The following is a 27,916-nucleotide window of genomic DNA, read 5'->3' on the forward strand; positions in this document are numbered from 1 at the left end:
CACCCCCTTTCCTTTCCCTTTCCCCCTTTTGGGACAGGGTCTCACGTACCCCAGCCTGGAACTCAATATGTAGCCAAGGATGATCTTGAACTTCCAATCCACCTGCCTCCACCTCTGTGTGTTTAGGGTTACAGGAATGTGCCTCCATGCCCCGCTCCAGTGTGCCTGGCTCACACAGCTTTCCCCTCTCACTTTTTCCCCCTTGACCCTCTCTGGGCTTCTTCCCCTGGTCTCTACCCCTACTTCTCCTCTTTTCCTTGGACATTTCTTCTAAAATGTCTCCAGTGTGGACAAAAGGATCTTCCTTCAGGGCTTTATTCCTAGTCAATTTCAACAAGGATTTTAGAAGTCCAGGATGAAGTATGGCAGGCAGGAGGGGCACAGGTAATGGCAACATCTGATGAAGGTGCAGGTGTGGCCTCAGTGCCTGGATAAGGTACCCAGCAGCCTCTGGGGAATTGATAGGTTGGATAGATTAGTGGAGGGCTAGGATTTTTTTTTTAATTCTTTTTTTTTTTTAACGTATGAATTTTTTTTTTTTTTTAACGTATGAATTTTTTTTTTTTTAATGTATGAATGTTTTGCCTACATGTATATAAGTGTACCACATGCATGCAATGTCCACAGAGGCCAAAAGAGGGCATTGGATCCCCTGAAACTGGAGTTAAGTATGGAGTTAAGTATGGTTCTTGGCCACTGTGTGGGTGCCGGGAACCAAACCCTGGGTCTTCTGCAAGAGCAGTCAGTGCTCTTAACTACTGAGCCATCTCTCCAACCCTGAGGACTAAAATTGGATGGAGGAGATCATGGAGATCTGGGGACGCAGTTATCTTTTTTAATTTTTTTTTTTTTTAAAGAAACCACTCAGACTGCATTCTCTTCCTCTACTCTCCTGAGGGAGATAAGAACGATCATCAGTGGTAAAAAGCAGTTGCAGTTAAAGCAACACCTAGAGCCGGCTTCACGCTCAGGAGAGAATGCGTCTCCTCCTCATGGTCTTAGGTACTCTACACAGTCAGAGAAACTTCTCTAGTAACAAACTATAGAAATGATCCCTGAAAGTATAGTCTTTTAAAAATGACCTTGCCAGGAAAACTCTAGGGAATGGGATCCATTCATGACACAAATTCAAAAGAATGGTCAAATTTCACAGATGGAGGACAGGAGATACTTAATTTTAACTGGGGAGAATGGATTTACTTTCTTTTCCTCCCCCTGACCTTGGCTGTCCCACAGGTGTGGCCCAGGGTCAAGAGTTTAGGGAGAGGGCACTCTCCATTTTGGAGGTATGATGGTTTTTTTCAAGGTTACAGGGAGAAGTTGCAGCCTAGGCCTGCCCTGGCCCTGGGCTCCCTGATACCAACTCCTGATTGCACTCACTACACCTCACTGTTCCCCACCTCAAGCAGTGACCTCATGACTCCCAGAGGTTCTCCTGCACTGACCTCTACATTGTAGATGGTGACCACCAAGGACCCTGACCAGAGCTTGGGACCAAGACTCCCAAGAGCTGCACTGTGGCAAAGCCCTCTTTGACCCCCTTTAAAAAAATTATGTGTATGAGTGTTTTGCCTACATGGATGTAGGTGCAAACATGGATGTTTCTGCCCACAGAGGCCCAGGAACTGAAGTTTTGGACAACTGCTGGCCACCATGTTGGTGCTGGGAACTGAACTAGGGTCCTCTGGAAGAGCAACTTTTAACTCCTGAGCTCTCTCAGTAAAATATAAATGGGAGCCCCTCACCTGCCATTTTATTTATTTATTTATTTTTATTATTTATTTATTATTTGGCCTGGAACTTGCTGTGTAGACCAACCTGGCTTTGAACTCCCAGAGAGCCTCCAGTCTCTGCCTCCCAAGTGCTGGGATTAAAGCGATGCATCACCATGCCCAGCACACTTTCTTCTTTTTACACAGTCCAGGATCCCCTGCCCAGGGAATGGTCCCGCCCACAATTAAGATGAGTCTCTCATATCAATTAATATAATTAAGACAATTCTTCAGAGGATTGGGGTGAGGTTCCCAGAACTGACAAGGCAGCTAACAACCACCTTAACTCCAATTCCAGGGGATCGGAAGCCCTCTTCTGACCGCCATGGGCATTGCATACACGTGGTACACTTACCTACATGCAAGCAAAATACTCATCCACATAAAATAAAAAAAGAATTCTGCAGCAGATGTAAATTCCAATTCTTGTTATAATTTTTTAAGGTTGTGAAATTGTCAAAATGCACATAAATCAAGTTTTTAAAAAATATTTTATTTTTATTTTATGTGTATGCGTGTATTGCCTGTGTGTAGGTAAGTGTACCTGTGTTGTGCAATGCCTGAGGAGGTCAGAAGAGGCTGTTGGATCCCTGGAACTGGCGTTACAGTTGTTAGCTGCCATGTGGGTGCTGGGATTGGAACTTGGATCTTCTGCAAGAACAGCCAGTGTTCTTAACCGCTGAGCCTCTCTCCAGCCCCAACATAAATCAAGTTTTAAGACACTGTATGGTGGGTGGGTAAGGCTGCTCATTGTACTGTTCTTTTCTGGATTCTCAGGCATGGTTTGGTGGTGTAAGAACTCTGCAACACTAAAAATTTAATAAAAAGTAAACATATGGATCATTAAAAAAAAAAAAGAATTCTACATAGTGAGTTCCAGGTCAGCTGGGGCTACAGGAAGACCCTGTCTCAAAAAAGCCTCCCCCCTCAAATCTCTTCATAGATATTTTAAGAGGGTATCTAGATAGTCTCACAGGCATGTCTTCAAGGCTTGTCACCTAGGTGATTCAAAATTCTATCAAGTTGACAACTCTAACAATCACACAGTGTCTCACCTAGGTAGCCCAGACTGGCCTTGCCACCTCACCTATTCTTCCCATCTTGCATGCCAGGACACCACAGCAAGAGCCCAGTGGCTTGTGCAGGCAGATTAACTATCTGATCCCAGACCCGCTGGACTGCTTTCTCCTCTCCGTGCCTCCTTGCTTGGCAGGACGCTCTAGTGGTGTGTTTTGTGTCTTTCACCTGGCTGAGGTCAGTCAGTAGCGGGCAGGCTGTGTGAAGGAAATACCCGTGTGTGTCTGGGAAGAGGGAAGAGGTACCCACCTGGAGCTCCCATTCAAACGGCCCCTCCTCTGTGCACAGGGGGTGGGGGTGGGACTTGGAAAGCCTGGTTGAGGTGGGGGACACTTACCCAGGGAAGCCTCCTGCAGGCCTCCCACACGGTGTCCCCTAAGTTAGGTGGCTGTGTCCATGAAGTTCAGTCACATGGGGGGCAAAGGAGGGAGAACTGGCAAGAGGGGGATGAAGGTGGCCCTGGGGGCTGAGACAGAGAAATGCAAAGGAGAGGGTGCTCCAGAGTGAAGGCAGCAACTCAGACACTGCTAAGTTGGCTGGGAATGAGGGAGGGGGGACACTTCTTCCTGCAGGTGTGGGAGGAGAGGGAATGGCTCAGAACAGAAGCCAACTCCCTTTGGGCCTCCAGGGGCAAGGTGCCCAAACACTGCTGCCTGTGGGGAGCCAAAAAAAGGGGTGTGGGGTCATGGGGTCCAGGGCAAGCGGATGCCATGTACTTCTGCAGGACACCCTGGGGTGGGCAGATTGCCAGGGCTGCTGTATTTGCAGGGGTGGGGGTGTCTGGAGGATTCTCGCCTGTGTGGACTATGCTTGAGGGTCCCAGGATGGAGGGGGTAGAGACTAGGAATTCGAAGGGAGGCCAAGCGACTTCACTTGCAGGCCAGGCTGCTCACAAATGCCTAAGAAGAGGCAGGGACCTGGGGTGGGGAGTATCTTCCTGCCAGCAGCCCTGGGCTTGAAGCAAGCTGCATCCTGGGAATTCCAGCCCCCTCTGCTCTGATGTCATCCAGAATGAGCTCAGAGCTAATTCCCAGGCTGCAGTCCTGGGAGTGGTGGGCCCCAGCCTGGAGCAGAGGCTGTCAGGTTCTCTCACAACCTTCCCTAGCTCCTCCCTTTTCCAACCAGCTCCAGACACCAGCTTTGGCGGTGACACAAGTCACCTTTGTAAACATCAGTGCCCCTGCCTTTTCAGCAGAGACAGACAAGCTTTAGTGTGGTCACATTCTGCATCTTGGGCACAGAAGCTGGGCTTCAGTCTGGGATTAGTGCTGTGTGGACAAGCTTACTATTACCTTATCTGCCCACCTTTACCCTCTCTCCTCCAGCTTCACAGATGACCTTCCCTATTCTCCATTCTCCTCCCCAACCCCTTTTGGTTTTTGGAGAAAAAGTGTAACTGTAGTCTAGGCTGGCCTGGAACTCACTACATATAGTTTCCAATTGTTGGCAATCCTCCTGGCTCTGCCAAGCAGATCCCAAAAATAAGGCATATGCCACAACCAGCTCCTCCAGATCTTCATTCACATTTTCTGACTGGAGACATTACCCCTCCAACACCCCTCCATTTCCAAGGCTGACTCCCTGCAGATTCTCGTCCTTCCTCCCCAAGTCTCCCTGTAGCCCCAGCTGGCCTGGAACTCATATGTAAACCAGGCTGGCCTTGATCTCACAGAGATCTGCCTGCCTCTGCCTCCCAAGAGGCAGGCACCACCATGCCTGGCCCAATCTTTTTTCCTGTATGTCCCTGATAAACGCACACAGAACTGACTTCAAAGAAGAAATAAGCAAATTTGTTGTTGGTTAGGAGGGTGGGAAGGGGAGCTTGCTTAACTCCCCATTACCTGGAACAGGTGCAGGGTTGGGGGTCAATAGAAAAGGCAGTAAAGAAGCACTGTGCTGGGCTGTACAATATAGAAGAATCTGATAGATACTTTGTATAAAAGTCATTTGCCCTCATTTGTGTCCTCTTGGCTGGATGGCTGGGCTGGGGGCACTGGGAGATGTGCTGGCAAGGTGTCAGGACACAGGGATTCCCTGTGCTCTCGATCCTCTGGCTGTCCCCTTGTGGGGTTCACTTTGGGTCCTTAGTGGGGGCATAGCAGAGCTCCAGTGGCCTGGACACCTTCCAGAATTTCTCATTCACCAGCTCCAAGGTCAGGGAGCCATTCAGTGTCTAGGGAGGAAACAGAGAGAGGCAGGGGGAGAAAAAGTTGAAGATGGAAAAGGAAATGGATTGGAGGAAAAGGGAAGAAAAGCTATTGATATAAAAAATATGGAGCCCATGGAAGGATGAGGGCGGACAGAGGAGTACACAAGAGCAAGGGTAAGGGGGTGGCCCTCCTTCCCTTTGGTCCCTGCTATTGCTATTAGGCGCTCACCGTGAATGCTCCGCCCCCAGGGGCGATGTAGATGGTATACTGCTTTTCGCTGACACCCTCCAGGCTGGGCAGGGCAGGCTCCTCAGGACCTTCGCCTCCTCCAGCACCCCCACTCTCCCTACCACCCCCATCAGGTCCACCCGTGTCAGAGGTGCCTCCGCCAGGGCCCCCAGGCTCGCCCGCCTCCTGCTGCTGCCTCCGTTCCAGGGCAATGCGTAGGGCCAAGTACTTGGAGAGGTGGTCCACTGTGGCATTCCCAGTGGTCTTCACATACCTGGAGGGAGGATGAAGAAGCTGGGTCACAGGAGCAGGCACTTTCCCGGGGCACTTTCCAGAAAGGCTGGTAGGCTGGTTGGGGGTTTGGGTGAAGCCTATTATTTTTATTTGTTTGGTTTTTGAGATAAGTCTCATGTATCCCAGGTTGGCCTCCAGCTTGTTACGTAGCTGAGGGTGACCTTCAACTTCTGGTCCTCCTGCCTGAGATTGCAGGCATATACCAGTCTGGTTTATGTGGTGCTGGAGAGCAAACTCAGGGTGTCATACTAGGCAAGCACTCTACCAAGTGAGCTACATCCCCAGGCCTGAAGCCCACGCCCGCCTGACAGAAATCTGTGAAGTGTGGTTTCTTGGTGGTCCCATAGGGAAAGGCAGGGCTGCTTACCTAGTCTGGCAGTATTCTCCTTTCTCCACGAGCAAGGGGTGGGGCCGGAACACAAGCTCGATCTCTCCACCTGGCTCTGGGGGACTGGGGGCCCCAGGAGGGCTTGGAGGACCCAGGGTTCCCCCTCCCAGGGTGCCTCCCCGGTCACCAGAGTCTTCCGAACCAGCACCACCACCTACCCCACCAGTACCACCTCCCCCTGTCCCTATACTGCTGCCCCCTGCGCCCCCTCCTCGGGGTCGCTTGGGAGCAGGACCTGGGGCAGAGTCAGGGGCGGAGTCTGAGCTCACATCCTCTCCATCCCCTTCTCCCTCCCCAGGCTCTCCTTCGCCCCCACTCATGGTGGTGGTCTGATCAGATCCAGGCATTGGCCGCCTCACACGCTGGGCCCTGTAGAAGCAAGTGGTCCAGGTTAGAAAGCACCAGGAATCAAGGTCTTAAAGACTTTACAAACTTCAGAGAATTCAGAATTCAGGGACATTCTAACTGTAACACCAAATATTTATTACATGTTGACAATGTACCAAACGTACTCAGTCTCTATTTTATGGCTAAAGAAATAGGCTTAGAGAGTTAGGAACTTGTTTGAGGCACTTGACCCCAAAGTGGTTCAAGAATAGCTACATAATCCCTTTCTGGCAGCCTGAGAAATCCAGGCTGTCAGGCCCGACTCCAGACTGCCTCACTCAGTTCACATTTGAAACAAGACCCACAGGTATATGGACAATATATTACAGGCTGACAGATGCTGGCCTAGGAAGTGTATGTGCAAAATCACCGGACTGCTCTAACTTCTAGAAGGTTAGAGGGGGAATCTCCTTTTTCTGATAGCAGAGCAGCTGCGGTTTGCACCCACAATTTCCAGACTGAACAATCGGGCTGTGGGAAGCTCTTAGGATACTGAGGTCAGAGGCTGGCAGACGGCAAGGACAGTAGGAGAAGGCTGACCCACGGACCCACCCCTCCAGCCCTGCTAGGAGTGGCCCGGCTCCAGACCTCCACACCTGTGCATGGCCTGCATCCGAAGCCCTTCCTCGATGCTGGAGCTCAGTGCCTGCTGGTTGTGCAGACGGCTGAGGCGGATGAGCACTCTGTCCTGATGGGCCTCGTATTCCTCCCGGCTAGGATAGATCTTAGAGATCAGGGCATCAAAGTTGGGGTCTGGCCGTAGAGACCTCTTGGATACTAGCTTTTTTCGGCAGGTAGGACACTCCTTGTTGCTAGGACGGGAGAAAGGAAGCCCTGGGGGGTTAGTTCCCCTCACCAAAGACCAGGGCCCCTTCACACCATCTCAAACCTCCCTGTTGTTACCCGCTCCGCAGGGCTGTGACGATGCAGTCAGAGCAGAATCGGTGGAGGCACTCCTTGGTGGTCATTGTATTCTTCAGCATGTCCAGGCAGATGGGGCACATGAGTTCCGAATGCAGTGACCGAGGGGACACTGCAATCTCTGTGCCATCCATGATAGCTTCCTGGATCAGCCAGTGGAAGGGTGGGGTGAGGGGAGAAGGGATTTAAGCAACAAGCATTTCACTAGAGGGATTTTGAGAAAGACAGCAAGATTGCAGAAATTGGGGAGCCATCTGCCTGTCCAACTAAGGGAATTCAGGGATGGAGTGGGGCCACAGAGCTGGACAGAACTGAGATTGGAAAGGGTGAGGGCTCATTAACTAGGAGTTTTAGAAGAGGAAGGCCAGAGGTTTGGTGAGAGGACTAGGGGTTGGGTTAGCACAGATTTGTGGTTTGGTGAAGATTTATTCAACAGACTTTCTTTTAATATAACTTTTGAATTATTTTTATTATTATTTTGGTCTTTTTGAGACAGGGTCTCCTTGCAGCCCCAGCTGTCCTGGAACTATGTAGACCAGGCTGACCTTGAACTCACAGAGCTCTGCCTGCCTCTGCCTCCTGAGTGCTGGGATCAAAGGCCTGTGCCACCATTCCTGGCTTTGATTTATTTTTAATTTTATGTGTATGAGTATTTTGCCTGCATGTATGTATGTAAGTGCACCCATGTGTGCAATGCCTGTAGAGGTCAAGTGATGGCGTCGAATCACCTGGAACTGGAGTTATGGAGGGTTGTTTGCTGCCATGTGGGTGCTGTGAGTAACTGAACCCTTGTCCTCTGCAACAGCAGCCTGTGCTCTCAACCCATGAGCCACCTCTCCAGCCCAGTCAACAGACTTTCTTACAACGGTATACTGCAGGTACTACAATTTTAGGGTTCATGTTCAAAACCAGAGACTGAGGTTCTGGGCTGCTGAATCAGAAATCGGGGAGGGGGAGCTGTAAAAGTTCTCTTTAAACTGCCAGGATGAACCTTGTGCACCCTGACCTATGAGAGGTGAGAAACAAGAAAGGTACTTTTGGCGTGTTTACCGGGTTGCAAATTAGGATAGCAGTATTTGCAGCGCCCCCCACCCCCCCGCAGGGCGGTTATAAGGCTTGATGAAAACCAGATTAAATGAAATAAATGTAAAAGTGCTTTAAAAGAGATGAAAGTGATTTCCAAGGCAGAACGGGGGGGGGGCAGAGAATAGTGAGTGTGATGGGGGCTGGCTGGAGGGAGGGGGCAAGCCGGGAACTGAAGAATTCCTGTCACCTGCGGGGTCCGGTGCAGCTCATAGAGACTCAGTTCCCACGTTTTGCTGGCATTCTGGGCATTCGCCGGCGTCGTCATGGTGACCGGGAGCAGACCCCCCAGCAGGGTTCCGCCGAGAGGAGTCTGCGGGGGCGGGGGGGGAGAGGGGACCCTGCCGGGGCCGCCCCTCCGCAGACCCCGCCTCCGGGCCCCGCGCGCGCCGCCGGGCCCCTCACCCCGCACCGCGGTCCGTCGCGCTCCCCCGCCGCGGGCCTAGGTCCCCGGGGCCGGCCCAGGCTGTGCGGCCGAGTCCGTTCGGTCCTCCGCCGCCGCCGCCGCCGCTCACACCACCGCTCCCGCCGCCGCCGCCATGGCCCGCCCGGGCGCTCGGACCCAACGTCACTTCCGCCCGCCTCGCACCCCACCCCCCCGGCGGAGACGTCACCACCCCTCGCGGCGCGCGTGGAGCGCGACGTGGACCCGGGCTTGCCCCCTCCCCCGTGGGGCTCGCTCGGGGTCGTGCAGCCCTGGGCAGGCGCACGTACTTGGGCACCGCGGTCCCCGCCACCTGCGCGCGCCGTGAGCCTGGAGCGCGCGGGACCCGGGCCGGGCCGCCTCTCTCTCCGCGGTCGGGGTGACCCACCTCCCCAACTTCTCCGCAGCTGGGGTCTGGGATCCCAGGGGACGCACGCCGCGGAAGCGCCTCAGCCGCTCGGCACCAGCCCGGAGGTCCCGGCGCTGCACCGGGGGGGTGGGGAGTGGGGTCCCCCAAGTGCCCGGGATCCCCCTACCACCACGCCACCCCGGGGACCGGCCCGCCCTCCGCCAAACCTATCCCCAGCCCCTCCGACCCCCTCTCCCCCTCGAGGTTTGGGGGCGGCGGCTCGGGACGTCCAGACCCAACTCTCGGCCGGAGCCAGAGACTCGAGAATTGCGTTTGGACAATCAGGAGCCGCGGCCCGGAGCGGGGAGGGAGGCGCCACGAGGAAGCAGGGACACACAAGATGGGGCCCCCATGGGGGAGTTGGGGGGACACGGGCGGAGTGTCTGGCGTGGGGAAGTGGGCAGAGCCTCTCCGGGACTCTGGAGTCCAGGAAGTGGACGGGGAGGAGGAGAGAGGAGAGGAAGGAGCAGGGCCATCTCCATCGAGGGCAGGGAATGCGAAGGGCGCACCGGGAAAAGAGCCGTCGTGGGCGCTCGGTCCCCCGCCAGCCTGAGCTGGGGCTCCGGGATTTTGGGCTGCGCCTGCCAGGAGGTGGCCTGTCTCTGGGACAAGTCAGCCGTGGGTTCCCCCCTCCATCCAGTTCCCCCCTACTTCCCTGTCCTCTCCTTCAGTCCGTGGCCAGTCCTTATGTGGGCGCCAGAGTCGATTAGCACGGACCCCCTCCCCTTCCTCCTCCTCCTTCTCCAGCCCCCTCCCTTCTGCTCTCCTCCAGCCCCTTTCATCGGCTGGTCCATTCCCCTAATCCTGGCCCCCTCCCCTAATCCCCCCCATCCGACCCCAGGCCGGCTGCAGCTATTGTAAGGTGGAGAGAAAGGGGGAGGGGGGAAATTGAGAGAAAGGAGGGGTATAGGGGAGGGCCACCTGTTCCAAGACCCCCTTCCAGGGCCAGACTGGACACCAGGATGGGTCCGAGAACAAATCACCCTTGGGGGCCATAAGGACCCGGGGAGTTGGGGGGGAGGGTACTGGCGTTGCAGGACCAGTGAAAGGGGGTGCGGCAGAGCCCCCTCCCTCTGAAAAGACCCAGAGTGTCACACATACACAGTGACATACACTCTCCTCTCACACCCGGCGGCGGGGGTTGCCCTGGGAGACCAGGCAGTGAAAGGGAACAATCCTTCGGGAAAGGGAGAGAGGGGGAGGTGGGGAAGGGTCTGAGGGCTTGGACACAAGAACCGGAGGTGGCAGGGAAGAGGATTTGGAATTTATTAGGGTCACAAGCACCCCTGCCTTCCATGTTCAGCATTCCTGAGCCACACACTGCCACCCCCTTGTGTAGCCTGGGAACTTAGAGTCCTCATCAGCGGGAGGCCAGGCAGAGTGGTAGTGGGGGGTGAGCAGAGTCCAGGGTTCTTGAGGCAGTTACATGAAAAGACCTCCTGGGAGGGGCAGAAACATTGGGACAGGTGCTTGGGTGAAGAGGTAGATGGCTGGGGGGCACCCACTTCTGTCCCAGGCCTAGGCTGCCTCTGCCCTTCCAGACTGCAGGCCCCCCCTCACTTTCTCATAGTTGGGGTTCCACTTCTCCACCCTTTCACATGCAGGCCTCATACCAGTGACTTCCACTGAGGCCCCTGTGATGTATCCACTGTCTTCAGATGCCAAGAACGCAACCACATCTGCCACATCTAGGGGGATGGTGGGGAAGGGCGGAGCACCACTCAGTCCCACAGACCCAAAGGAGCTTTGCTCCCTCCAGGCCCCCCAAAGCCCTAAACTCACACCATCCACTAACCCCTGTGAGACCTCAACAGGACTACTGATCTTTAGGCTCTCTTAAGACTGGTCCCCTCCTCAGAGCCTTCTCCCCACTCATGCTCACCCTCAGGGTCCCCCATGTGTCCCAACGGGATCATTCCAGTCACCTGTAAGAGAACACTTGTGGGTGAAAGTTTCTTTTACGAGCTTTTTTTTCTAGGTAGTCTATGACTTTTTATTCCTCCGTCTTGGTCCCTCATACTTGAATACTTACTATTTGCACTATGCCAGGCAGTTTTACCCAGAGGCCTCCTCTCTGACAGGCTCTGCCCTCCACCCACAGCCTACCTTGTCCTTCACTTTCTGTGGGATTTTCTGGGTCATGGATGTTGTAATGAATCCTGGGAGGACTGAGTTACAGCGGATCCCGTGTCTGTGGGAGGGGAGACCTCAGATGCTGACCCTAGAAAGGACACGACCCCTCCCTTCAGACCCTTGCATGCCAGCTGCAAGTCTCCCTAGTATCCCCCACCCCAACGTGTCTGACCCACCGTCCAAGCTCGCGGGCTGCGGTCTGGGTGAGCCCGATCACTCCTGCCTTCGAGGCAGCATAGTTTGTCTGCCCAATGTTCCCCACCTATGGTGAGTCAGAGACCCAGGGTGAGTCAGGAGTCTCCAAGGGGAGCCTCTTCCCGGGGCCCACGTGGCTAGCTGGCCTGCCCCAACTCAACCTGACCTTTCCAACGATGCTACTGATGTTGATGATGGAGCCAGGACAACCACTGGACACCAATGCCTGGGCTGCAGCCTGAGTGACTAGGTAGATGCCCTGGCACGAGAGGGTAACAAGGCTGGCAAGGTCAGCGGGGGTGGCTGCCCTCCTCCAAGTCCTTCCCTAGGCCGGGGATGGGCAGCGGTCACAAGTTCAGAGGTCACCACCTTGAGGTTGACAGCTACGACTTTGTCCCAGTCTTTCTCGGACATGTGGAGCAGAAACTCATCCCGCGTGATGCCAGCACAGGACACAACGACAGATGGCGGGCGAGAAAAGCAGGCCTATGGAGGGAGGAGGAGGCTAACACGAGCGGCACAAAGGGCCGGCGAGGGGCGGTGCGGCGGCCACCCGCGGTTCACCTGCACTTGCTCCAGCAGGCGCCGGGCCGCGGGGGCCTGCGACACGTCGGCCTGGAAGGCGGCGTGCTTCCCGCCGGGCGCCCGGTGCTCGCCCAGCAGCCGCACGGTCTCGAGTGCCGCGGCCCCGTCCAGGTCGCAGGCGGCCACGGCAGCGCCCTCTTGAGCCAGGCGCACACTGACCGCGCGGCCGATGCCTCTGCCCGCACCTGGTGGGGGGGGGGGAGCCCGCCAGGGCGGGAGAGGATGGGACCGGGTCAGGGATCACAAAGTTGGCGAAACTCGGCAAAAGGGCCAGAGCCCCCAGGGGGCGCGCGCGCGCTGACATCGCCCCAGACCCCAACCCACTCTGGGAGGACCCTCAACCTGTGACCAGGGCAAGCGCGGAGCGGAGCCGGAGCTGAGCAGCCATGGCGGTGGCGGGCGGGCGGGCGGCCCGGTCCCGGAGCCAATCCGAGTGCACGGGGGGCGTGGCGAGGGCCAAGTCAGGCCCAATGGCATCCCACCGGCCCCGGCGAGCTGCGGCCATCAAGCGGGCAGACCTCCCACCGTGGGGGCGTTGCCTCCCAGCACCCCTCGGGGGGGCCTAGGGAGTTGGGGACAAGGGGCCCCACAACCCCCCAAAAGACAAAGACTGCGCGTGGGGTAGAAGATCCAAGTATTTTATTTCCGGTCGCCACTTCCCCGACTCAATGATATAAAATGAATTAGAAACAACAAAAATTAGGCCATGAGATTTTAACAACTAACCCTCTCCCACCCCAAATCAGGACACACGATTGATGGTTCCCCAATGCCTCCTGGTGCTTCCTCTGCCAGGTTTTCCCTGGTGGTTTTCCTCCACTAACCGGTGCAAGAGAGAGTGGTGGCCCTTGGGGAACCCTGTACAGCACCTTGGTCCTCTGAGAACAAGAGGGACCAGGACCACCAGGTAGGCAGCCATCAGCCAGGCCTTCCTCAGGGTCCCATTTATCCTTCCAAAACCAACAGTTCTGCTGGGCAGTGTCCAATGCGTTGGTCCCTCTGGCCTCCCCTTCTCTCTTATGACTGCCAAGCCCTGAAGGCCCCAATGCCAAAGTTGTCATTCTAGGCTAAAGCTCCTTCCTCTGCAAGTATCCTTGGCCAGGGCCCCCAACTACCCTTCCCTGGAGTTACAGGTAGAGGTTTGGGGCAGGGGTAGGGCAGATTATCCCACCCCTCACTCAAGGTGGGCAATCAGTACCATCATGACAACTCCCCCCAGCAGCCCCAGCACCTCCAAAAGCGACTGTAATGGGGATGCCTCCCTCAAGAGCTCGGGCAACACGGACACTGTTGCTACATAGATGAAACCACCTGCTGTGAAGGGCAGAACCCAGCCAGGGCCTGCACCTCCTGCTACTTCACTGCCCACTGCCCCTCCTTCGGTGAGGAGGGCACAGGCTGTGCCTGCCAGGGCTCCTACGGCGGTCAGTAGCTGAAGACGCATCGCCTGGTGGGCAGAAAAGAGAGTGTGACTCATTAACAGCTAAAGATTATCAGTAGTTTAGTTGTGGCTGGCGGGGTATAGCTGTGTGGGAGCCCATAGTTTTGGGGAGCAGAAAGCTAGGTAAGGGGCTGGAGAGGTGATCAGTTGATAAAGTGCTTCCAAACAAGCATGAGGACTTGCCTCTGGATCCCAAGCACCCCATAAAAAGCCAAGTGTGGTGGTGCAGCTTGTACTCCTAGCACTGGGAAGCGGAGACAGGCAGACCTGGAGCTCAGAGCCTAATCAGAGAGCCTCAGATCCCAGTGAATGATTCTCAGAAAACCAGTAGAGGGCTCCTGAGGAACCACACCAAAGGATGACCCCCACCTCCCACCTCCAGCTAGGTAAAAAGGGTGAGGAGGTGTAGTTCTAAAACAGACACTTTCTGAAAAATCTTAACGCCATCAAAGAGGTCTTTCCAACAGGCCTGGTTTGTTAGGCTGTGCACGTGTGCAGACCACAGTGAGGAAGCAGCACTGAGCTCTGGGCGAAGGAAGCACCTTCTTTCCCTCATGCTTAACAGACGGTATAAATTGTTTGGAACTAATGACAGCCAACACCAACCTGCTTTTTGCTGCAGCCAGACTGGACCAAGATGGCAAAGTCTCCAACCTCATGAGGCACTTCATGTAGCAGGACAGTCACGGTGGTCAGGATTCCTAGCCCTCGGCCCCCTCGAAAGGAGGCACCAATGGCCAGACCATCTGTGAAGTTGTGTGCCAAGTCAGCAGCCAGGTTCAGGTACCCAGACACGCGCAGGTCTTTTGCAGAGAGGACAATAAAATAATCAGAGGCATTGTCACCACCAGTCCTAGTCTTCCTCAGCCTCCCTCCTGTCTCCTCAGAGGCCACTTGACATGCAGCCCCTCAGGGTTTCCCAGACACCTGCCATTGCCATGGCATCCTGTGAGATTCAGACAGCCCTCACAGGGCTTGCAACCCCATCCCTTACCTGAACCTGGCTTTTCTTCTCTAGGGTTCTGAGGTCTCACTGGCACATCTTTGGGCCCCAGGTTCCCTCCTCTCCTCTTCCGCAATCCCCCTGCTTCCTTTTCTTCCTCCTCTGAGCTGGGCTTTTCTCTTGAAGGGCGCTCTGAGGGAAGACAGGAGTTGGTCAGAGTGGGGATCGACTCTTTTGACACGTCCTCCATGGGAAGCTCTCTCCATCAGACCTTCAGTGTATTCTGAGGCAGGCAATGTGACTTTACCAGCAATGTTGGCTCACCCTGTCTTCCATGTCCATGACTTCCATGTGTGTGACCATCTCCATGTCCATGACTATGCCCGTGTCCTCCTTTCACGTGCCTCACAAATTTCTCCACCACAAGGAAGGCAATAATTCCACTGAGAACCCACAGCCCCACGGAAAGAATGGGTCCCTGACCTGGGGAGGAAGCACCGAGGCGTGAAGGGAGGGCTGCATCCAGATTCCTCCTCACAGGAGGTGAGGAGTTACAAGAGCAGACTTCCAGGCACCCCAATCCCTATACCCATCTCTTCCTCACCACTGTGGGAGTGTCCGTGTCCTGGATGCTCCAGAGTGTGGTGAGAATGAGGCTCTGTAGGAAGTAGGAAAAAAGGCTGGGTGAGACTACCTGACTCAAGGGATGTGTATCTGGGGAACTGGAAAAGCAGGGGTCATAAAGGAGAAAGAACTCTTTTCTCCCCCAAAGAATAAAATACGCTAAACTTGGATTTTTTTCAATTTATTCTGATTTTGTGTATTTTGCTTGCATGAGTGTAAGTGCAACCATGTCATGCAAAGCCTGCAGAGGCCAGAAGAGGGCATCTGATCCCCTGGAACTGGAGTTACAGACAGTTGTTTGCTGCCAGGTGGGTGCTAGGAATTGAACTAAGGTCTGGAAGAACAGCCTGTGCTTTTACTGCTGAGCCACCTCTTCAGCCCTAGGATAAGCTTTGAGGTAGAGTCCAGAAGTTACTTACCCAGAGCATGAGGGATGAGGTGCAGAAAAGCATCACCCAGAAGCCCCCCAGAAGCAAAACTGAGCAAGATCTGGAGCAGAGATCGATGTCTGGGAGAGTTTGACTCCACAGGGATGAGGAAGAGGACGAAAAATGGAGCTACCGAGATCAGTACTGTGGCCCCCAGTGCCTGGTGAAGGAGAGTCGGGGGCCAAAGTTCATGGAATGTTCCAATAACCAGGAACCAGTTCCTTCCCCCCACAGCCCCTGGGGACTCACATAGGCCCAGAGGGTTACAGTGTCCAGGGGCTGCTTGATGCCTGGAGTCCCAGTCCCCCTAGAGGCTCCATAGCTATGTTCCCTGTCATGTCCATGTCCATGTCCTCCGAGCTGCAGGCTCTCATGGGAGTGGCCATGGGCATGGTCGTGGTGCAGATCCTCATGTGAATGTCCATGGTCGTGGCTGTGGGCATGCCCATGCCAGATGCTCTCGTGAGTGTGTCCATGGCCATGGGCATGGCTGTGGCCATGGTGGAAATCCTCATGTGAGTGCCCGTGGCTGTGGCCATGGAAGTCCTCTTCCACGTCCTTGTGCGGGTCACCATGACCCCCGTGTCCGGCCACAAGTAGCCCCAAAGCCGCCCAGGTCAGCAGTCCCATAGCCACCCAGTGGGGCACCCGCAGGCCCCCGGCCATCACGCTGACCAGAGGGACAGAGACAACGATTCCACTTGATGTCCAACCCTATCTACGTGGGGGTCTGCTTTCCTTCTCTCGTGTCCTCAGTCCACGTCTATGGGCTGCTCCCACTTGCAGTCTGTACCCCCCTTACATTGTTCCTGAGACGCCTTCTCTCGATCTCGAACCCTCTTCCCGGATGCAGCGCCCCCTCCTCTCCGACAGCTCTACAGCACCCTTCCTCTCCGACAGCTCTACCCTCCGACCCTCCACGTTACGTGCACTCTGGGCCCTCGTCTCTATGACCCACTAGCTGGGGGAAAAGGCCTAAAAAGCAGAGAATTCTCACCGGTTCCCGGTTTGCTCGGACGTGGCAGTCACGCTACAAACTCGCGCGAGATCAGCAAGTTCTGCCTCCGCCCCGCTCCCTTTATCAACATGGCGGCGCTCCCCGGACGGCGAGGCCCTAGCGGCGGCGTGCATGCGCAGTGGCGGGGGTGAGCTGAGGGCACGGAGGGCCTGGCGGGCCGCCGGGCTGGCGGAGACCGCCTCCTCGGTTCCCACCTCGGCGAGGGGGCGGGAGCTGGCGACGAGACTTCCCGTCTATACCAAGATGGCGCCCGCATCGGCGCTGTCACTGGCATCCCGGGCCGAACGCGGTGCCTGATTCGAGCCGAGCCAGGCCGGAGCCTGTTTCCTCCGGCGCTTGGCCGCGCGGCCCGAGCCCCCCGGTTAGCTCCCCGGCGGCTGTCCGGCTGCCCCGCGCCCCGCCCAGTCAGCATGTCCTGGGCCGCCCGCCCGCCCTTCCTCCCGCCGCCGCATGCCGCGGGGCAGTGTGGGCCGGTGGGGGTGAGGAGAGAGATGCATTGTGGGGTCGCGTCCCGGTGGAGGCGGCGGCGGCCCTGGCTGGATCCCGCGGCGGCGGCGGCGGCGGCGGCGGTAGCGGCCGGAGAGCAGCCGAGCCCGGAGCCCGAGCCGGAGCCGGGGGAGGCTGGCCGGGACGGGATGGGCGACAGCGGGCGGGGTGAGTGTCCGGCCGGGTCCCGGCGGCCCAGCGCCCCCTCCCCGCGCTCCCGCCCCCTTGTTTGTAAACACGCGTCCCGGGGCCCTGCGCCCTCCCCCGGGGCGGGGCGGGCAGGGGGAGCTTCCGCCCTGCAGGTGCCGGAGGCTCGGGGCCTGCACTGCAGGTGCCGGGCGTGGGAGGGACACCCGGTCCCCTCCTACCCGGGGGGCTGGGGGCACTGGATGTCTGCAGGCCGACCTTGCACCCTGAGGGGGGGGGGTCTCTCCATTTCTCCTGTCATCTTGCACATTCTGGCTCCTTGGACCGGAGCTAGGAACCCAGGCGTGGACGTGTCCACCCCACGTGCTTGCGATGACCCAGTAGTCATTCAAATGCTGAGCTTGGAAACTCTTCACCCCTCCCTTAAAATGGTTGTTTGACAACTTGGGATTTCTGACCTGGGGGGCGGGGGCTGTGGGGTGTTGGTGGGGCAGGGCGAGGTGGGGGATTAGGAAATTAAAGTATCCGTTTGGATGATCAAAGGCTCACTTTCTCTTTTTTTTTTTGTCTCTCCTGTCTATGTGTGCCTGTCTGTGTGTGCCTCTCTCTCAGACTCCAGAAGCCCAGACAGCTCCTCCCCAAATCCTCTTTCCCAGGGGATCCCTCCCCCTTCTCCTCCTGGCCCACCTCTTCTCCCTTCAGCACCTCCACCTCCAATGCCACCCCCTCCACTGGGCTCCCCCTTCCCAGTTATCAGTTCTTCCATGGGGTCTCCTGGTCTACCCCCTCCGGCTCCCCCAGGATTCTCCGGGCCTGTCAGCAGTCCTCAGGTGAGAGGTTGTGACCCATTACTGCCTCTCTCCTTTCATTTCCTGTTTTCACCTTTTAACCCCCCATCCCCCTTTCCACCTTTGGGTAAACTTCCCTAAGGCCCACAGACATTTCCTGTCCTCCGATCCTAGCCAGTCTGGGGTCTCTGTGACACCCCTTGCCCTTCCGGAGGTGAATGGTTTTTTTGGTGCTTCTTCCCTAACTCCTTTAACAAACAAACCAAAACTCAGTGTTCTTTTTTTTTTCTTTGGTCTTTTTGAGATAGGGTTTCCCTGTAGCCCCAGCTGTCCTGGAACTCACTATGTAGACCAGGCTGGCCTTGAACTCAAAGAGATCCGCCTGCCTCTGTCTCCCGAGTGCTGGGACTAAAAGCGTGAGCCACCATGTCTGTCCACCAAAACTCAGTATTCCTGATGTCCTTTTCTATCTCACAGGGCCTTGCTGCCCTTTTGGTCCTATGCGCCCTTTCAAGATGCATGATCTTCGGGGTCGTTGTACTGCACAATTACAGAATGGTGGATATCCATTCTGGAGGCAGCGCTCCAGGGAAGGTCCTTTACACAGACCATGGAGTTTCCAGTGCCCTCTGGAATGGGTCGTGCAGAGCCTACCTAGTGGTAGGGAATGGTTTCTCCCTTCAAATGAGTCTCCTTGACTTCTTTATTTCCCCCATCCCAGATTAACTCAACAGTGTCTCTCCCTGGGGGTGGGTCTGGCCCCCCTGAAGATGTGAAGCCACCGGTCTTAGGGGCCCGGGGCCTGCACTGTCCACCCCCTCCAGGTGGCCCAGGGGCCGGCAAACGGCTATGTGCAATCTGCGGGGACCGAAGCTCAGGTATGGGGCTCTGCACAGGCTGGAGAAAGAAGGAGCGTATGGGCTGTTAATCTCTGCCTGTGGGGTTCTCAGGGGCTCCTAGGGTTGGGCAGAGCTAGGGAGAAATGGGAGCTAATAGACCTTCAGATCCATGTTAAATGCAGTAGGGGGCAGTCAGAGGGAAAGGGGGATAGTGCAGGGATTCTGGTCACCGAGGAGAGTGGACTGGGTTGTCTCTTACCTTCTCATCTCTGTATTTGGGAAACAGGAAGGATTTAGACTTGTTTTGCTGGGAGCAGATTGTAGAGAGACTCAACAGTGGGGAGGTCTCCTGCAGTTTTCTTACCGCCATCTTTTTCTCCGTGTAGGCAAGCACTATGGGGTTTACAGCTGTGAGGGCTGCAAGGGCTTCTTCAAGCGCACCATTCGGAAGGACCTGACCTACTCTTGTCGGGACAATAAAGATTGTACGGTGGACAAGCGTCAGCGGAACCGCTGTCAGTACTGTCGCTATCAAAAGTGCCTGGCCACCGGCATGAAGAGGGAGGGTAAGGACCTGCCCCAGCCAGGCTGTAGTCCTGTCCTCCCACCCCTGTGGGAGAGCTGGGAGGAGGCGCAGGGAAGACCCGGGGAACCTATGGCGCCTCTCTCTCTCTCTCTCTCTCTCTCTCTCTCTCTCTCTCTTCTCTTCTCTCCTCTCCTCTCCTTCTCTCTCTCTCTCTCTCTCTCTCTCTCTCTCTCTCTCTCTCCTCTCTCTCTCCCCTCCAGGGAGTGGTGCTTGACTGCTCTTTCCCCTTCCTCCTCAGCCTGGTGCTCTGGCCCTGAGTTTCTAACTTAACAGTTCTGCCTCGGGTGGATCTGTGTGGTGCCATATTCCTTCCTGAGCACGGTCTGGTCTTTGGGTAGGATAACCGTTTCCTACTCACGATGGACTTCTGTGTCCTCTCTGGCCTGAGCACTGCCTTCCTCCCTTTGATCCCTTGTTCCTCTGGTTTCCATCTCTCTGTTCTCTGTGACCCTACCCTGTTAGGCAGCAAATCTCTCTGAAGAGATTCTCTGTCCATCTTAAGTCTGGTTCCTGGAATGCTAAGAGACACTTTGGAATATCTTGTCAGATTCCTGCCTTAGAGAAGATGAACCCCACAGTGCCAGGATCAGAACACACACTTCTAGGACCCAGGCCAGGGCTCATTCTACTGCTGTCTGTTTAACATACTCAAGTACATGTTAAAACGTGTTTGGAAGCCAGGTGTGGTGATGCACGCCTTTGATCCCAGTGCTCAGGAAGCAGAGGCAGGTATATCTCTGAGTTTAAAATCTGCCTGGTCTATATCGGGAGTTTAAGGCCAGCCAGGGTAACATAATGAGACCATCTCAAAAAAAAAAAAAGAACCCAAAAAAAACTTTGGCATTTTTTTTTTTTTTAGCACATAGTAGACCCTGTTTAAATTTAGATTCCTTGCTGGGTGTGGTGGTGCAGGCCTTTAATCCCAGCACTCAGGAGGCAGAGGCAGGTGGTTCTCTGTGAGTTCAAGGCCGGCCTGGTCTACATAGTGAGTTCCAGGACAGCTGGGGCTACAGGGAGACCCTGTCTCAAAAAAAGACAAAAAGTAAAAATCACTGAGCCTCACCTTGCTGCTCTGTGGCTCCCAGACTGTTCCAGACTGCCCTAGCCCACCATTTCTAAGGGTTTCTGTAGTTACTCTGTCTCCCAGGGGACATTAGCCCTGAGAAGGGCCCCAGGATACTTCAGAACCCCACATGGCTGGCTTCTGATTTTCCATTTTTTCTCCCCGCCCTGCAGCGGTACAGGAGGAGCGTCAGCGGGGGAAGGACAAGGACGGGGATGGGGAGGGGGCTGGGGGAGCCCCCGAGGAGATGCCTGTGGACAGGATCCTGGAGGCAGAGCTTGCTGTGGAGCAGAAGAGTGACCAAGGCGTTGAGGGTCCTGGGGGAACCGGGGGTAGCGGCAGCAGCGTGAGTGATGGGGTTGATCCCTTCTCTTTCATGATGGGGGCTTGGGGAGGGTGCTAGGTGTGCTCTGTCTCCCCCTTCCAACTCTCCTCGCCTTGTCCTGGTTTGGAAGTGCCAACAAACAAGGGCATCTCATTATCTGAGGTGAGCCAGGAATAGTGGCACATGCCTGTAATCTCTGCTCTTGGCAGACAGAGACAAGTGGATCTCGGTGGGTTCAAGACCAGCCTGGTCTACATAGCGTGTTCCAGGTCAGTCAGAACTCTGTGGTGAGACTCTCTCAAAAAATCAGTATCTGTGGATGTCAGAGCTCCTGTGTCTCTGCTCCTATTGGCAAGCCAGGATCAGTCTTGGTTTCCATGAACGACAGGGATGGGCTTAGAGGGGGCTCAAGGGCAGATGATGTGTAAGGACGGAGAATCATGAGCCTCCTATAAGGTGTCTCCTAGTGTATCTCCACACTTTCCTTAAATCTTACACCCCGTCCCTGCAGCCAAATGACCCCGTGACTAACATCTGCCAGGCAGCTGACAAACAGCTATTCACGCTTGTTGAGTGGGCGAAGAGGATCCCCCATTTTTCTTCCTTACCTCTGGATGACCAGGTCATACTGCTACGGGCAGGTCAGTGACCTTGAATCCCTTTGACCTGTTGACATTTGACTCCTCTTTGGCCTCCTCGACCTTCCGTGACCCCAGTGGTCTTCCCTGGCATACTCAGGGAGCCACGCCTGCTGACCTCACCCCTCTGTTCTTTGTGCTTTGAATCCCATGGCCTGGTGTCTGGCTGCTGACCCTTGGTGCCCTCTGGCCCCCAGGCTGGAATGAGCTCCTCATTGCCTCCTTCTCCCATCGGTCCATTGATGTCCGAGATGGCATCCTCCTGGCCACAGGTCTTCACGTGCACAGAAACTCAGCCCATTCCGCAGGCGTGGGAGCCATCTTTGATCGGTCAGTGGCCCTTATCAGGGCTGGCCTGTAGGTAGAAGGGGTGGGGCTGTAGGCTGGTCCGTGTCCAAGGCTGGCTGAGCTGTGACCTTTGAGTGACCTGCAGGTCCCTCTCCAGGGTGCTGACAGAGCTAGTGTCCAAAATGCGAGACATGAGGATGGACAAGACAGAGCTTGGCTGCCTGCGGGCAATCATTCTGTTTAATCCAGGTAAGGGGGGGGCACCACCTGCAGGCAATCATTCTGTTCAATCCAGGTAAGGGGCCACTGCCTCTCAGTCCAAGGCAGCCCTGGAGCCTCTTCTTCTCCAGTGGTCCCCCTCAGTAAGACCCTCAACCTAGAAATCTCTTAGCGGACCCAGGATAAAGCCACCTCACTGGTGCATTCCCCTTCTGACCCCATCCCACACCCCCAATGAGCCTCGTTTCCCATGGGCATCTTGAGGGCCCATCTGCATGGCCTAATTTGATTGCCTGCCTTCTTCCCCAACTTCCCAGATGCCAAGGGCCTCTCCAACCCTGGGGAGGTGGAGGTCCTGCGGGAGAAGGTGTACGCATCACTGGAGACTTACTGCAAGCAGAAGTACCCTGAGCAGCAGGGCCGGTGAGAGGGGCTTTGGGGCTGTGGCCCCTGGGGTATGAGAGACTGCGATGTGTCTGGGGCCCCAGTGATGCTGGCTCTCATTCCTCTTTTGCTCCCACCTCAGGTTTGCCAAGCTGCTGCTACGTCTTCCTGCCCTCCGGTCCATTGGCCTTAAGTGTCTAGAGCATCTGTTTTTCTTCAAGCTCATTGGCGACACCCCCATTGACACCTTCCTCATGGAGATGCTCGAGGCTCCCCACCAGCTGGCCTGAACCCAGATGCACATGTGTGCTCCTCCTGAGTGGGGAGTGCAGTGGAAGAGGACATGAGTCTGGGCAGGGTGGGAGGGCCCAGGGCCCACCCAGAGCTGTGGACAAGGAGCACGGAACAGAAGGGGCTTCCCTGACTTCCAAGGGGTTCCGTCAACCCTTTGCAGGGTTTGCTTGATCTCTGAGTCAGAGGGGACCCCAGATCCCTGTGACAACTAGACATCTACCTTCAGTGGCCTTGAGTCTCTGAATTTGTTGGGGTCTTCCATGATTTGGAGTGATTTCTCATCCCCCAGCTCTCTCCCAGCACAAAGCACTGGCCCTGCTCCCGGAACCTGGCTTCATTATCCGAAGAGTGGAAATGGAGCTCTCCTAGAGAGGGGTGTTGGGGGGCAGGCCCCCCAAACTGATGGACATGGGAGAGGGCTCTGATAGCCCTCTGTCCTCCCATACCTGGCAGTTGGGGGGAGAGGGAGGGGCCCTGCCACTGTCTCCTGCCCAGAGTCCTCTTTCACATATCACCTGCAGTCAGACTGAAGAATAAAAGGTAGTGGTGAAGGGGCTGATGGAATGGAGGAACAAACTGCTATTTTTAATTTCCTGTGAGGATAGAGACTTACAGTTAGACTCAAAGAAGTACTGTACATCCCCAAGTTGACTTAAGAAATGCCAGTGGTGGTGTGGTGTGTGGCAAGCAGGGCCCTCAGGAGGTTTGTCTTTGGGGCTCTCCAGGGCTGTCTTCCCCTTTCCTCACCCACCCTGGGGAAGGGCTGGTCTGTGTGGGCCTCCCCTTCACAGCTCTCCTTGGCTCCAGGCACACCGCTAGGGAACAGGGACCCTCACTGAGAACTGAAGGGGATGGCCAGCCTGCAGAGGTGGGTGCGGGGCTGCATGGTGTTTGCCCTGGACCTCCTCTTCGGGGTCCTTTCCTCTTTCACGCGCACATAAAATCGCTTTCCAGTTAAAATCACTATTTTCTGGATTGATGTGACTGCCTGGGGGTGGGCACCGTGGCACACTGGGTGTGGGGGATTCCGGAGGACGCTCCCTGGACGTGGCCCGAGGTTCAGCGGGGCCCCAGAGGCGCAGGGCGGGGGACAAGGCGCGCTTTGTCGGGAGGGGGTGGAGAGGTGTGCCAGGCTGGGGCGGGGCGCGCAGAAGGCAGAGGAGGCAGCGCGCTCAAAGGCGCCTTGTTTGTGGGTGCCCTCCGCGCCAGCGGGCGGCGGCGCCGTGCTCCGTCTTTCTCCGGGCCGAGCCGCGGGGTCCGGGCAGACCCGGCGCCGTGCCCTGGGGGCAGGTGTGGCCTCCCCGAGGGGCGCTCCTGGAGCGGCCACGTCCCCGAGTGACCCCTTTCCAGACCCTTCCGACAGGGGCCTGCGGTCACGTCGGTGTCCTGCTCCACCTGGGCTGCCTTACCTAGTCCCCCCTTGGTCATCTCGGGCCTCCCTCCAGTCCGCTTGGCGACCCCCCCCGTTCCCCCCCTATCGGTCACTATCTATAGCTTGGTCTATAAATACCCGGCCCTGGACCGCTCTGTAATTACACGGGGCGGAGCGAGGGAGGTAATTATGGAGACCTGACTGCGAGTGGGCGTGGGGAGCCCTCCCCGAGTCCCGCCCAGGACTCTGCAGAGGGGCTCTGGGCCCCCAAGGGCGGGACCTGGACAAGTGACCAGACCTTGGGTCCTAGAAAAGGGAGGGGCTAGAAAAGATCCGTTGTCCTCGCCCTGAGAGCCCGCGGGTGCATACAGCCCCCTATCCCTCCAGGAGCAGGGTACCCCTGGTCTAGGGTCAGGAGGGAGGGCTTTCACCCCCATGCCCCTCTGTCCAGGTGGAGGTCTGGGGGTGGGGTTTCCCCTCGGTGGCTGTGGGCGGGCGGCTGGAGACGGGGGCCGGACCGGGGGGCGGGGGCGAGGTGGGGGCTCTGAGCTGCCGGGGTGGCCGGGGACGCACAGGAGCGGCGGCCACCGAGGAGTGAGCAGCGGCCGAGCCCCGACGGCACGGTGCATGGAGCTGGGCTGCTGAAAGCCGCCAGCGCTGGAGGGCCTCTGACCACCCGCCAAGTCCTGGCTCCGAGGCTCCCAGCCGGCTTGCTGTCTCCTGTCAGCCCCAGGACCCGCCGGGGTCCTAGGGACCGGGCGTTCCGATCGCCCAGCCATGGAGCGGTGCAGCCGCTGCCACCGCCTCCTCCTTCTCCTGCCTCTGGTGCTGGGGCTGAGCGCTGTCCCGGGCTGGACAGGTAAGAGGAGGAGTCCGGTCTGGAGCGGGAGAGCAGAGCATCTGCTGGGAAGAGATTGATGCCCTGAGCAGGAACTTCGGAGTCTAAGGGGATTTGGGGATCCAGGGTGTTGGAGGGCAAGACACCTGGGTGCCTTTGGAGCCAGTAGAGGAACCTCTCCCTTGAAATGACTGGCGGAGGGCAGGTAATGCCAGCAGGGTGGGGACCACAGTGGAGATCTCTGAGTAGACTGAAGGCTTGGCCTTAGAAAGACCTGAGGATGGCCAAGTCCAGGCTTTTGACTTGAAGGCAGTGGATACCAGGGTTGACCGGAAAAGGATGAGGGGTGAACATCTGTGGATCAAAGCAGAGCCTAGAAAGCTGGGGGAAGAAGGGATGCCTCTGCTGTCCATCTTGTTCAGGTCCCCCACCCCCTCCCTGTGCCCTGGATGCTGCCACGCAGCTGGCTCTAGGGAGCACCAGGGCTGGCTGCCAACAGGACCGCCGCCGGACAGGCCAGGATCAGGTGTCTGAGGCCAGAGCCAACTCTTTGCATTCCTGCCCCGCCCCTCCCCCTCTGGCCAGCCGGACTCCCCTGGGACCCTGGTGTCCACAGACCGGATCCCCTCCAACCCCCAAGAGGGGAAAGGATCCTAGGAAAGGGGATTTGATGTCAGAATAAGGGCCTGGGAGGACTGGGTTTAGGTAGCCTGGAGCCAGCTCCTCACTCCTGGAAACACTTGGGACTGATTTGTATATAACTGAACTATTCATTTCTTCTCTGCTCTGGAGAGAAAACGGGCAGAACAGCAACATAAAAGATACAGATTAGATCACAGAAAGCGCTGAAAATTGACAGGAAAATGAAGTACAGGCTGTTTACAGAGTCTGGGGGGGGTCTTCTGTTGGGGGAAGGAATGTTCTGCATGGAGGCGGGGGATGACCACAGTGACTATCTTATTTGGAGGCTGAGTGGTGGAGGAGGAGATTGGTTACCGTGGAACTCCTGAGAGCTCAGGACAGGACTTTGGAGGCTGGGAGGCTGAGTGATGGGGTGCCCGTGGGTCTGAGACAGTGGGGTGAGTATGTGGTTCCAGGTGGGAGGGCCTGTGGGCAGTGAGCACAGGCTGGAAAGATCTTCCCTTGGGTTTTGGTGGAGGGTGGGGGCCTCCGAGGTCTCCTTGGCTTGGGGTCTCTGTGAGTCTCTGTGTCTCTGTCTCACTCACCTTGGTCTCTCAAAGCCGCCCTTGTGTGCGGGTGTTTGCCAAGCTGCGGCACTGGGGGGCCAGGCTCGGCGGGGGTGGGGAAGGCTGTGGTTTCCAGTACTCCTGGATTCAAAGGGCCTTTTCTCTCCTGGCTGCCCCACCTCACCCACTCCGCCCAGCTCTGGTCTCCAGACTGCCCTGGCCTCTGCCCTGCCCCACACTTTCACCAGTTTTGCTGGAACTCTCTTTGGGAATTCTCTAGTATGGAGTGGATGGTGTGAGAAATGTGTATTCCTGGGGAATGAGCCTGGATTGAACCAAGGGCCAGTGGCCTTTTACTATCCACGGAGTTTGGGCCCAGGAAGCTGAGATCTGGGGAGACATGGCTGCTGGCCTGCATCTTGAATCTTTGGATTGGGGGCATGGCAGGGTAGGCCTGAGATTCCAGGTGTAGGAGCTTGCCTGAGGTCTGGACAAGTGCTGTGATGGGATCTACAGAAGTGTGGCTTGGGTCCCTGGATCTGCTCCTGCTCTGGTGGCAGCTTCAGTTCCTCTTTCCCCTTTCCAAGCCTGGGGATTCAGGCTTCTGGGCGACTTGTTCTTCTTCCTTAGCACACAGAGGGTTGTCCCCCACCTCCACCCCAAGTCTTTGCAGCAGCTGGAAGCTCCCTTTCATACAGCTGCCTCTCGCCGGCGGCTCCCTGCCCCTCCTGTGCCCAAGATGATCGATTGCCCAGATGTTGTTTGTGCTGAGATGGAACAGATGCCAGGAAGCCTAGACTGGGAGATATGGAAAAGGAGTAAGAAAAAGAGGAGAGTAAAAGGACGGACAGGGTACAAAGGAGACAGGAAGACAGAAGAGAGTTGGTCAGAGAGGTGAACAGGTGCAGTGATGGGAGACTGGAGGCAGAGAGGGAGGGGAGGCCGATGAAGGCAGAGAGCAAAAGTTAGAAATCTTAGCAGAGATTTACAGACTCCAAGACAGAGATAGAGTGAGTCTGAGCAGCATGCTGGGATGGGGAGGGCAAGAGCAGGCATGGAGTTGCGTGCCAGGCAGGGCTGCTTTTCCCTCCAGGTCACTGTCCTTCCCTTCCATAGCCCCCTTCAGGAGAATGCAAGGGAGAGGTGACCTTTTTCTTCCAGAGAGCCCTGGGAAGCTGAGGTCTAGATCCAGGTACCCTCTGATTAGACCCTCCTGGGGGCATGTTCTGTCCCCTGACCCTCATGGACTCTCCCAGGTACACCCTCTGTGGATGTGTTACGTGCCCTGAGGTTCCCCTCCCTCCCTGATGGTGTGCGGAAGGCAAAAGGGATCTGTCCAGCCGATGTGGCCTACCGAGTGTCACGACCTGCCCAGCTTAGTGCCCCCACCCGCCAGCTCTTCCCAGGTATGGGTTGCTGAGGCATGGGAGGTGGTAAGGTGAGGCCTGTGTTGGTGTCACCAAGATCTCTTTGCTTCTCACTCCGTGTTTCTCTCTTGGGTACCAGGAGGTTTTCCCAAAGATTTCTCACTGCTGACTGTTGTCCGGACCCGACCTGGCCTCCAGGCTCCTCTCCTGACCCTGTACAGTGCCCAGGGTATCCAACAGCTGGGCCTGGAGCTTGGCCGACCGGTCCGCTTTCTGTACGAGGACCAAACTGGATGGCCACAACCCCCAGCTCAGCCAGTCTTCCGAGGTCTTAGTTTAGCAGATGGCAAGTAAGTTGGTTTGTCCCTTTGTCCTGCCTGACCCACGCTGTCAGCAGAAGTGCCTCAGAACCCCCATTTCCTAAACTGAGGAACTCTGTGAGTCCTTTTAGCACATTTACCCACTGCCTACACTTGTCACTTCTTGACCACAGTTTGGGTTTAACAGACTGTGAGAAAATGATTGCACGACACCCATGTGTTTTAAGCATGGAGTAAACTCCAGGGATTCTTTTTTTTTTTTTTTTGGTCTTTTT

General features: G+C 56.4%; 5 protein-coding genes and 1 non-coding gene across 11 annotated transcripts in view; 2 read left to right on the top strand and 4 right to left on the bottom strand.

The window, feature by feature from the left end:
- Positions 1–859: 859 nt before the first annotated feature.
- LOC115071554 lies at positions 860–1,071 on the bottom strand. Its single transcript, XR_003850649.1, has one exon. It is a non-coding gene; the product is annotated as a small nucleolar RNA U3 (small nucleolar RNA).
- Positions 1,072–4,615: 3,544 nt separating this feature from the next.
- Positions 4,616–9,251, bottom strand: Ring1 (ring finger protein 1). Of its 3 annotated transcripts, none has more exons than XM_029566929.1 (7): positions 9,113–9,251; positions 8,491–8,613; positions 7,200–7,360; positions 6,893–7,108; positions 5,889–6,278; positions 5,228–5,501; positions 4,616–5,022 (listed from the first exon to the last, which is right to left on the bottom strand). In XM_029566929.1, the coding sequence occupies exons 2-7, from the start codon at positions 8,566–8,568 to the stop codon at positions 4,921–4,923; spliced, it is 1,221 nt and encodes a 406-aa protein (XP_029422789.1). In that variant the 5' UTR covers positions 8,569–8,613; positions 9,113–9,251; the 3' UTR covers positions 4,616–4,920. The 3 variants fall into 3 exon arrangements, with proteins under 3 accessions (XP_029422789.1, XP_008838404.1, XP_008838405.1); XM_008840182.3 differs by lacking the exon at positions 9,113–9,251 and adding an exon at positions 8,706–8,876; XM_008840183.3 differs by lacking the exon at positions 9,113–9,251 and adding an exon at positions 8,713–8,871.
- A 1,124-nt stretch (positions 9,252–10,375) lies between these two features.
- Hsd17b8 (hydroxysteroid 17-beta dehydrogenase 8) lies at positions 10,376–12,461 on the bottom strand. The gene is made up of 9 exons (XM_008840211.3): positions 12,389–12,461; positions 12,026–12,231; positions 11,831–11,947; positions 11,628–11,720; positions 11,443–11,528; positions 11,240–11,324; positions 11,016–11,058; positions 10,747–10,821; positions 10,376–10,572 (listed from the first exon to the last, which is right to left on the bottom strand). Exons 1-9 carry the CDS (start codon positions 12,432–12,434, stop codon positions 10,556–10,558), a joined length of 768 nt encoding a protein of 255 aa, XP_008838433.2. The 5' UTR covers positions 12,435–12,461; the 3' UTR covers positions 10,376–10,555.
- Positions 12,462–12,663: 202 nt separating this feature from the next.
- Slc39a7 (solute carrier family 39 member 7) lies at positions 12,664–16,552 on the bottom strand. Its single transcript, XM_008840188.3, has 7 exons — positions 15,732–16,552; positions 15,474–15,642; positions 15,035–15,088; positions 14,755–14,913; positions 14,482–14,622; positions 14,094–14,290; positions 12,664–13,493 (listed from the first exon to the last, which is right to left on the bottom strand). The coding sequence occupies exons 1-7, from the start codon at positions 16,146–16,148 to the stop codon at positions 13,221–13,223; spliced, it is 1,410 nt and encodes a 469-aa protein (XP_008838410.1). The 5' UTR covers positions 16,149–16,552; the 3' UTR covers positions 12,664–13,220.
- A 190-nt stretch (positions 16,553–16,742) lies between these two features.
- Positions 16,743–23,521, top strand: Rxrb (retinoid X receptor beta). Of its 4 annotated transcripts, none has more exons than XM_029566902.1 (11): positions 16,753–17,154; positions 17,746–17,963; positions 18,643–18,799; positions 19,147–19,326; positions 20,583–20,755; positions 20,944–21,003; positions 21,246–21,375; positions 21,570–21,702; positions 21,806–21,909; positions 22,197–22,302; positions 22,406–23,521. In XM_029566902.1, the coding sequence occupies exons 1-11, from the start codon at positions 16,911–16,913 to the stop codon at positions 22,551–22,553; spliced, it is 1,653 nt and encodes a 550-aa protein (XP_029422762.1). In that variant the 5' UTR covers positions 16,753–16,910; the 3' UTR covers positions 22,554–23,521. The 4 variants fall into 4 exon arrangements, with proteins under 4 accessions (XP_008838406.1, XP_008838407.1, XP_029422762.1 ...); XM_029566903.1 differs by having other exon boundaries at positions 21,818–21,909; XM_008840184.3 differs by lacking the exon at positions 20,944–21,003 and having other exon boundaries at positions 16,743–17,154.
- Positions 23,522–24,515: 994 nt separating this feature from the next.
- Positions 24,516–27,916, top strand: part of Col11a2 (collagen type XI alpha 2 chain) — a 28,734-nt gene continuing 25,333 nt past the window's right edge. The window contains exons 1-3 of the mRNA XM_008840190.3: positions 24,516–24,788; positions 27,211–27,360; positions 27,461–27,671. Coding sequence (XP_008838412.1) covers positions 24,707–24,788; positions 27,211–27,360; positions 27,461–27,671 — 443 coding nt within the window. The 5' untranslated portion in view covers positions 24,516–24,706. The remainder of the gene's footprint in view (positions 24,789–27,210; positions 27,361–27,460; positions 27,672–27,916) is intronic.

This window comes from Nannospalax galili, unplaced genomic scaffold (assembly GCF_000622305.1).
Source record: "Nannospalax galili isolate Female #2095 unplaced genomic scaffold, S.galili_v1.0 scaffold538, whole genome shotgun sequence".
Lineage (NCBI taxonomy): Eukaryota > Metazoa > Chordata > Mammalia > Rodentia > Spalacidae > Nannospalax > Nannospalax galili.

Bases quoted from the DNA above. Each gene is read 5' to 3' on its own strand.
- Slc39a7 (XM_008840188.3), bottom strand. From the start codon at position 16,148: ATGGCCGGGGGCCTGCGGGTGCCCCACTGGGTGGCTATGGGACTGCTG. The intron at 15,089-15,473 runs GTAAGTAACTTC...TACTTCCTACAG, and splicing joins CCTCATCCCTCATGCTCTGG to AGCCTCATTCTCACCACACT. The intron at 14,914-15,034 runs GTGAGGAAGAGA...CTTCCTCCCCAG, and splicing joins ACACGGACACTCCCACAGTG to GTCAGGGACCCATTCTTTCC.
- Rxrb (XM_029566902.1), top strand. From the start codon at position 16,911: ATGTCCTGGGCCGCCCGCCCGCCCTTCCTCCCGCCGCCGCATGCCGCG. The intron at 17,964-18,642 runs GTGAGAGGTTGT...CCCCCATCCCAG, and splicing joins GGCCTGTCAGCAGTCCTCAG to ATTAACTCAACAGTGTCTCT. The intron at 18,800-19,146 runs GTATGGGGCTCT...TTCTCCGTGTAG, and splicing joins CTGCGGGGACCGAAGCTCAG to GCAAGCACTATGGGGTTTAC.
- Ring1 (XM_029566929.1), bottom strand. From the start codon at position 8,568: ATGACGACGCCGGCGAATGCCCAGAATGCCAGCAAAACGTGGGAACTG. The intron at 7,109-7,199 runs GTAACAACAGGG...CTCCCGTCCTAG, and splicing joins GTCACAGCCCTGCGGAGCGG to CAACAAGGAGTGTCCTACCT. The intron at 5,023-5,227 runs GTGAGCGCCTAA...TTTCCTCCCTAG, and splicing joins CTGGGGGCGGAGCATTCACG to ACACTGAATGGCTCCCTGAC.
- Hsd17b8 (XM_008840211.3), bottom strand. From the start codon at position 12,434: ATGGCTGCTCAGCTCCGGCTCCGCTCCGCGCTTGCCCTGGTCACAG. The intron at 11,325-11,442 runs GTGGGTCAGACA...CCCCTCCCACAG, and splicing joins GCAGCCCGCGAGCTTGGACG to ACACGGGATCCGCTGTAACT. The intron at 10,822-11,015 runs GTGAGCATGAGT...CCATCCCCCTAG, and splicing joins ACACATGGGGGACCCTGAGG to ATGTGGCAGATGTGGTTGCG.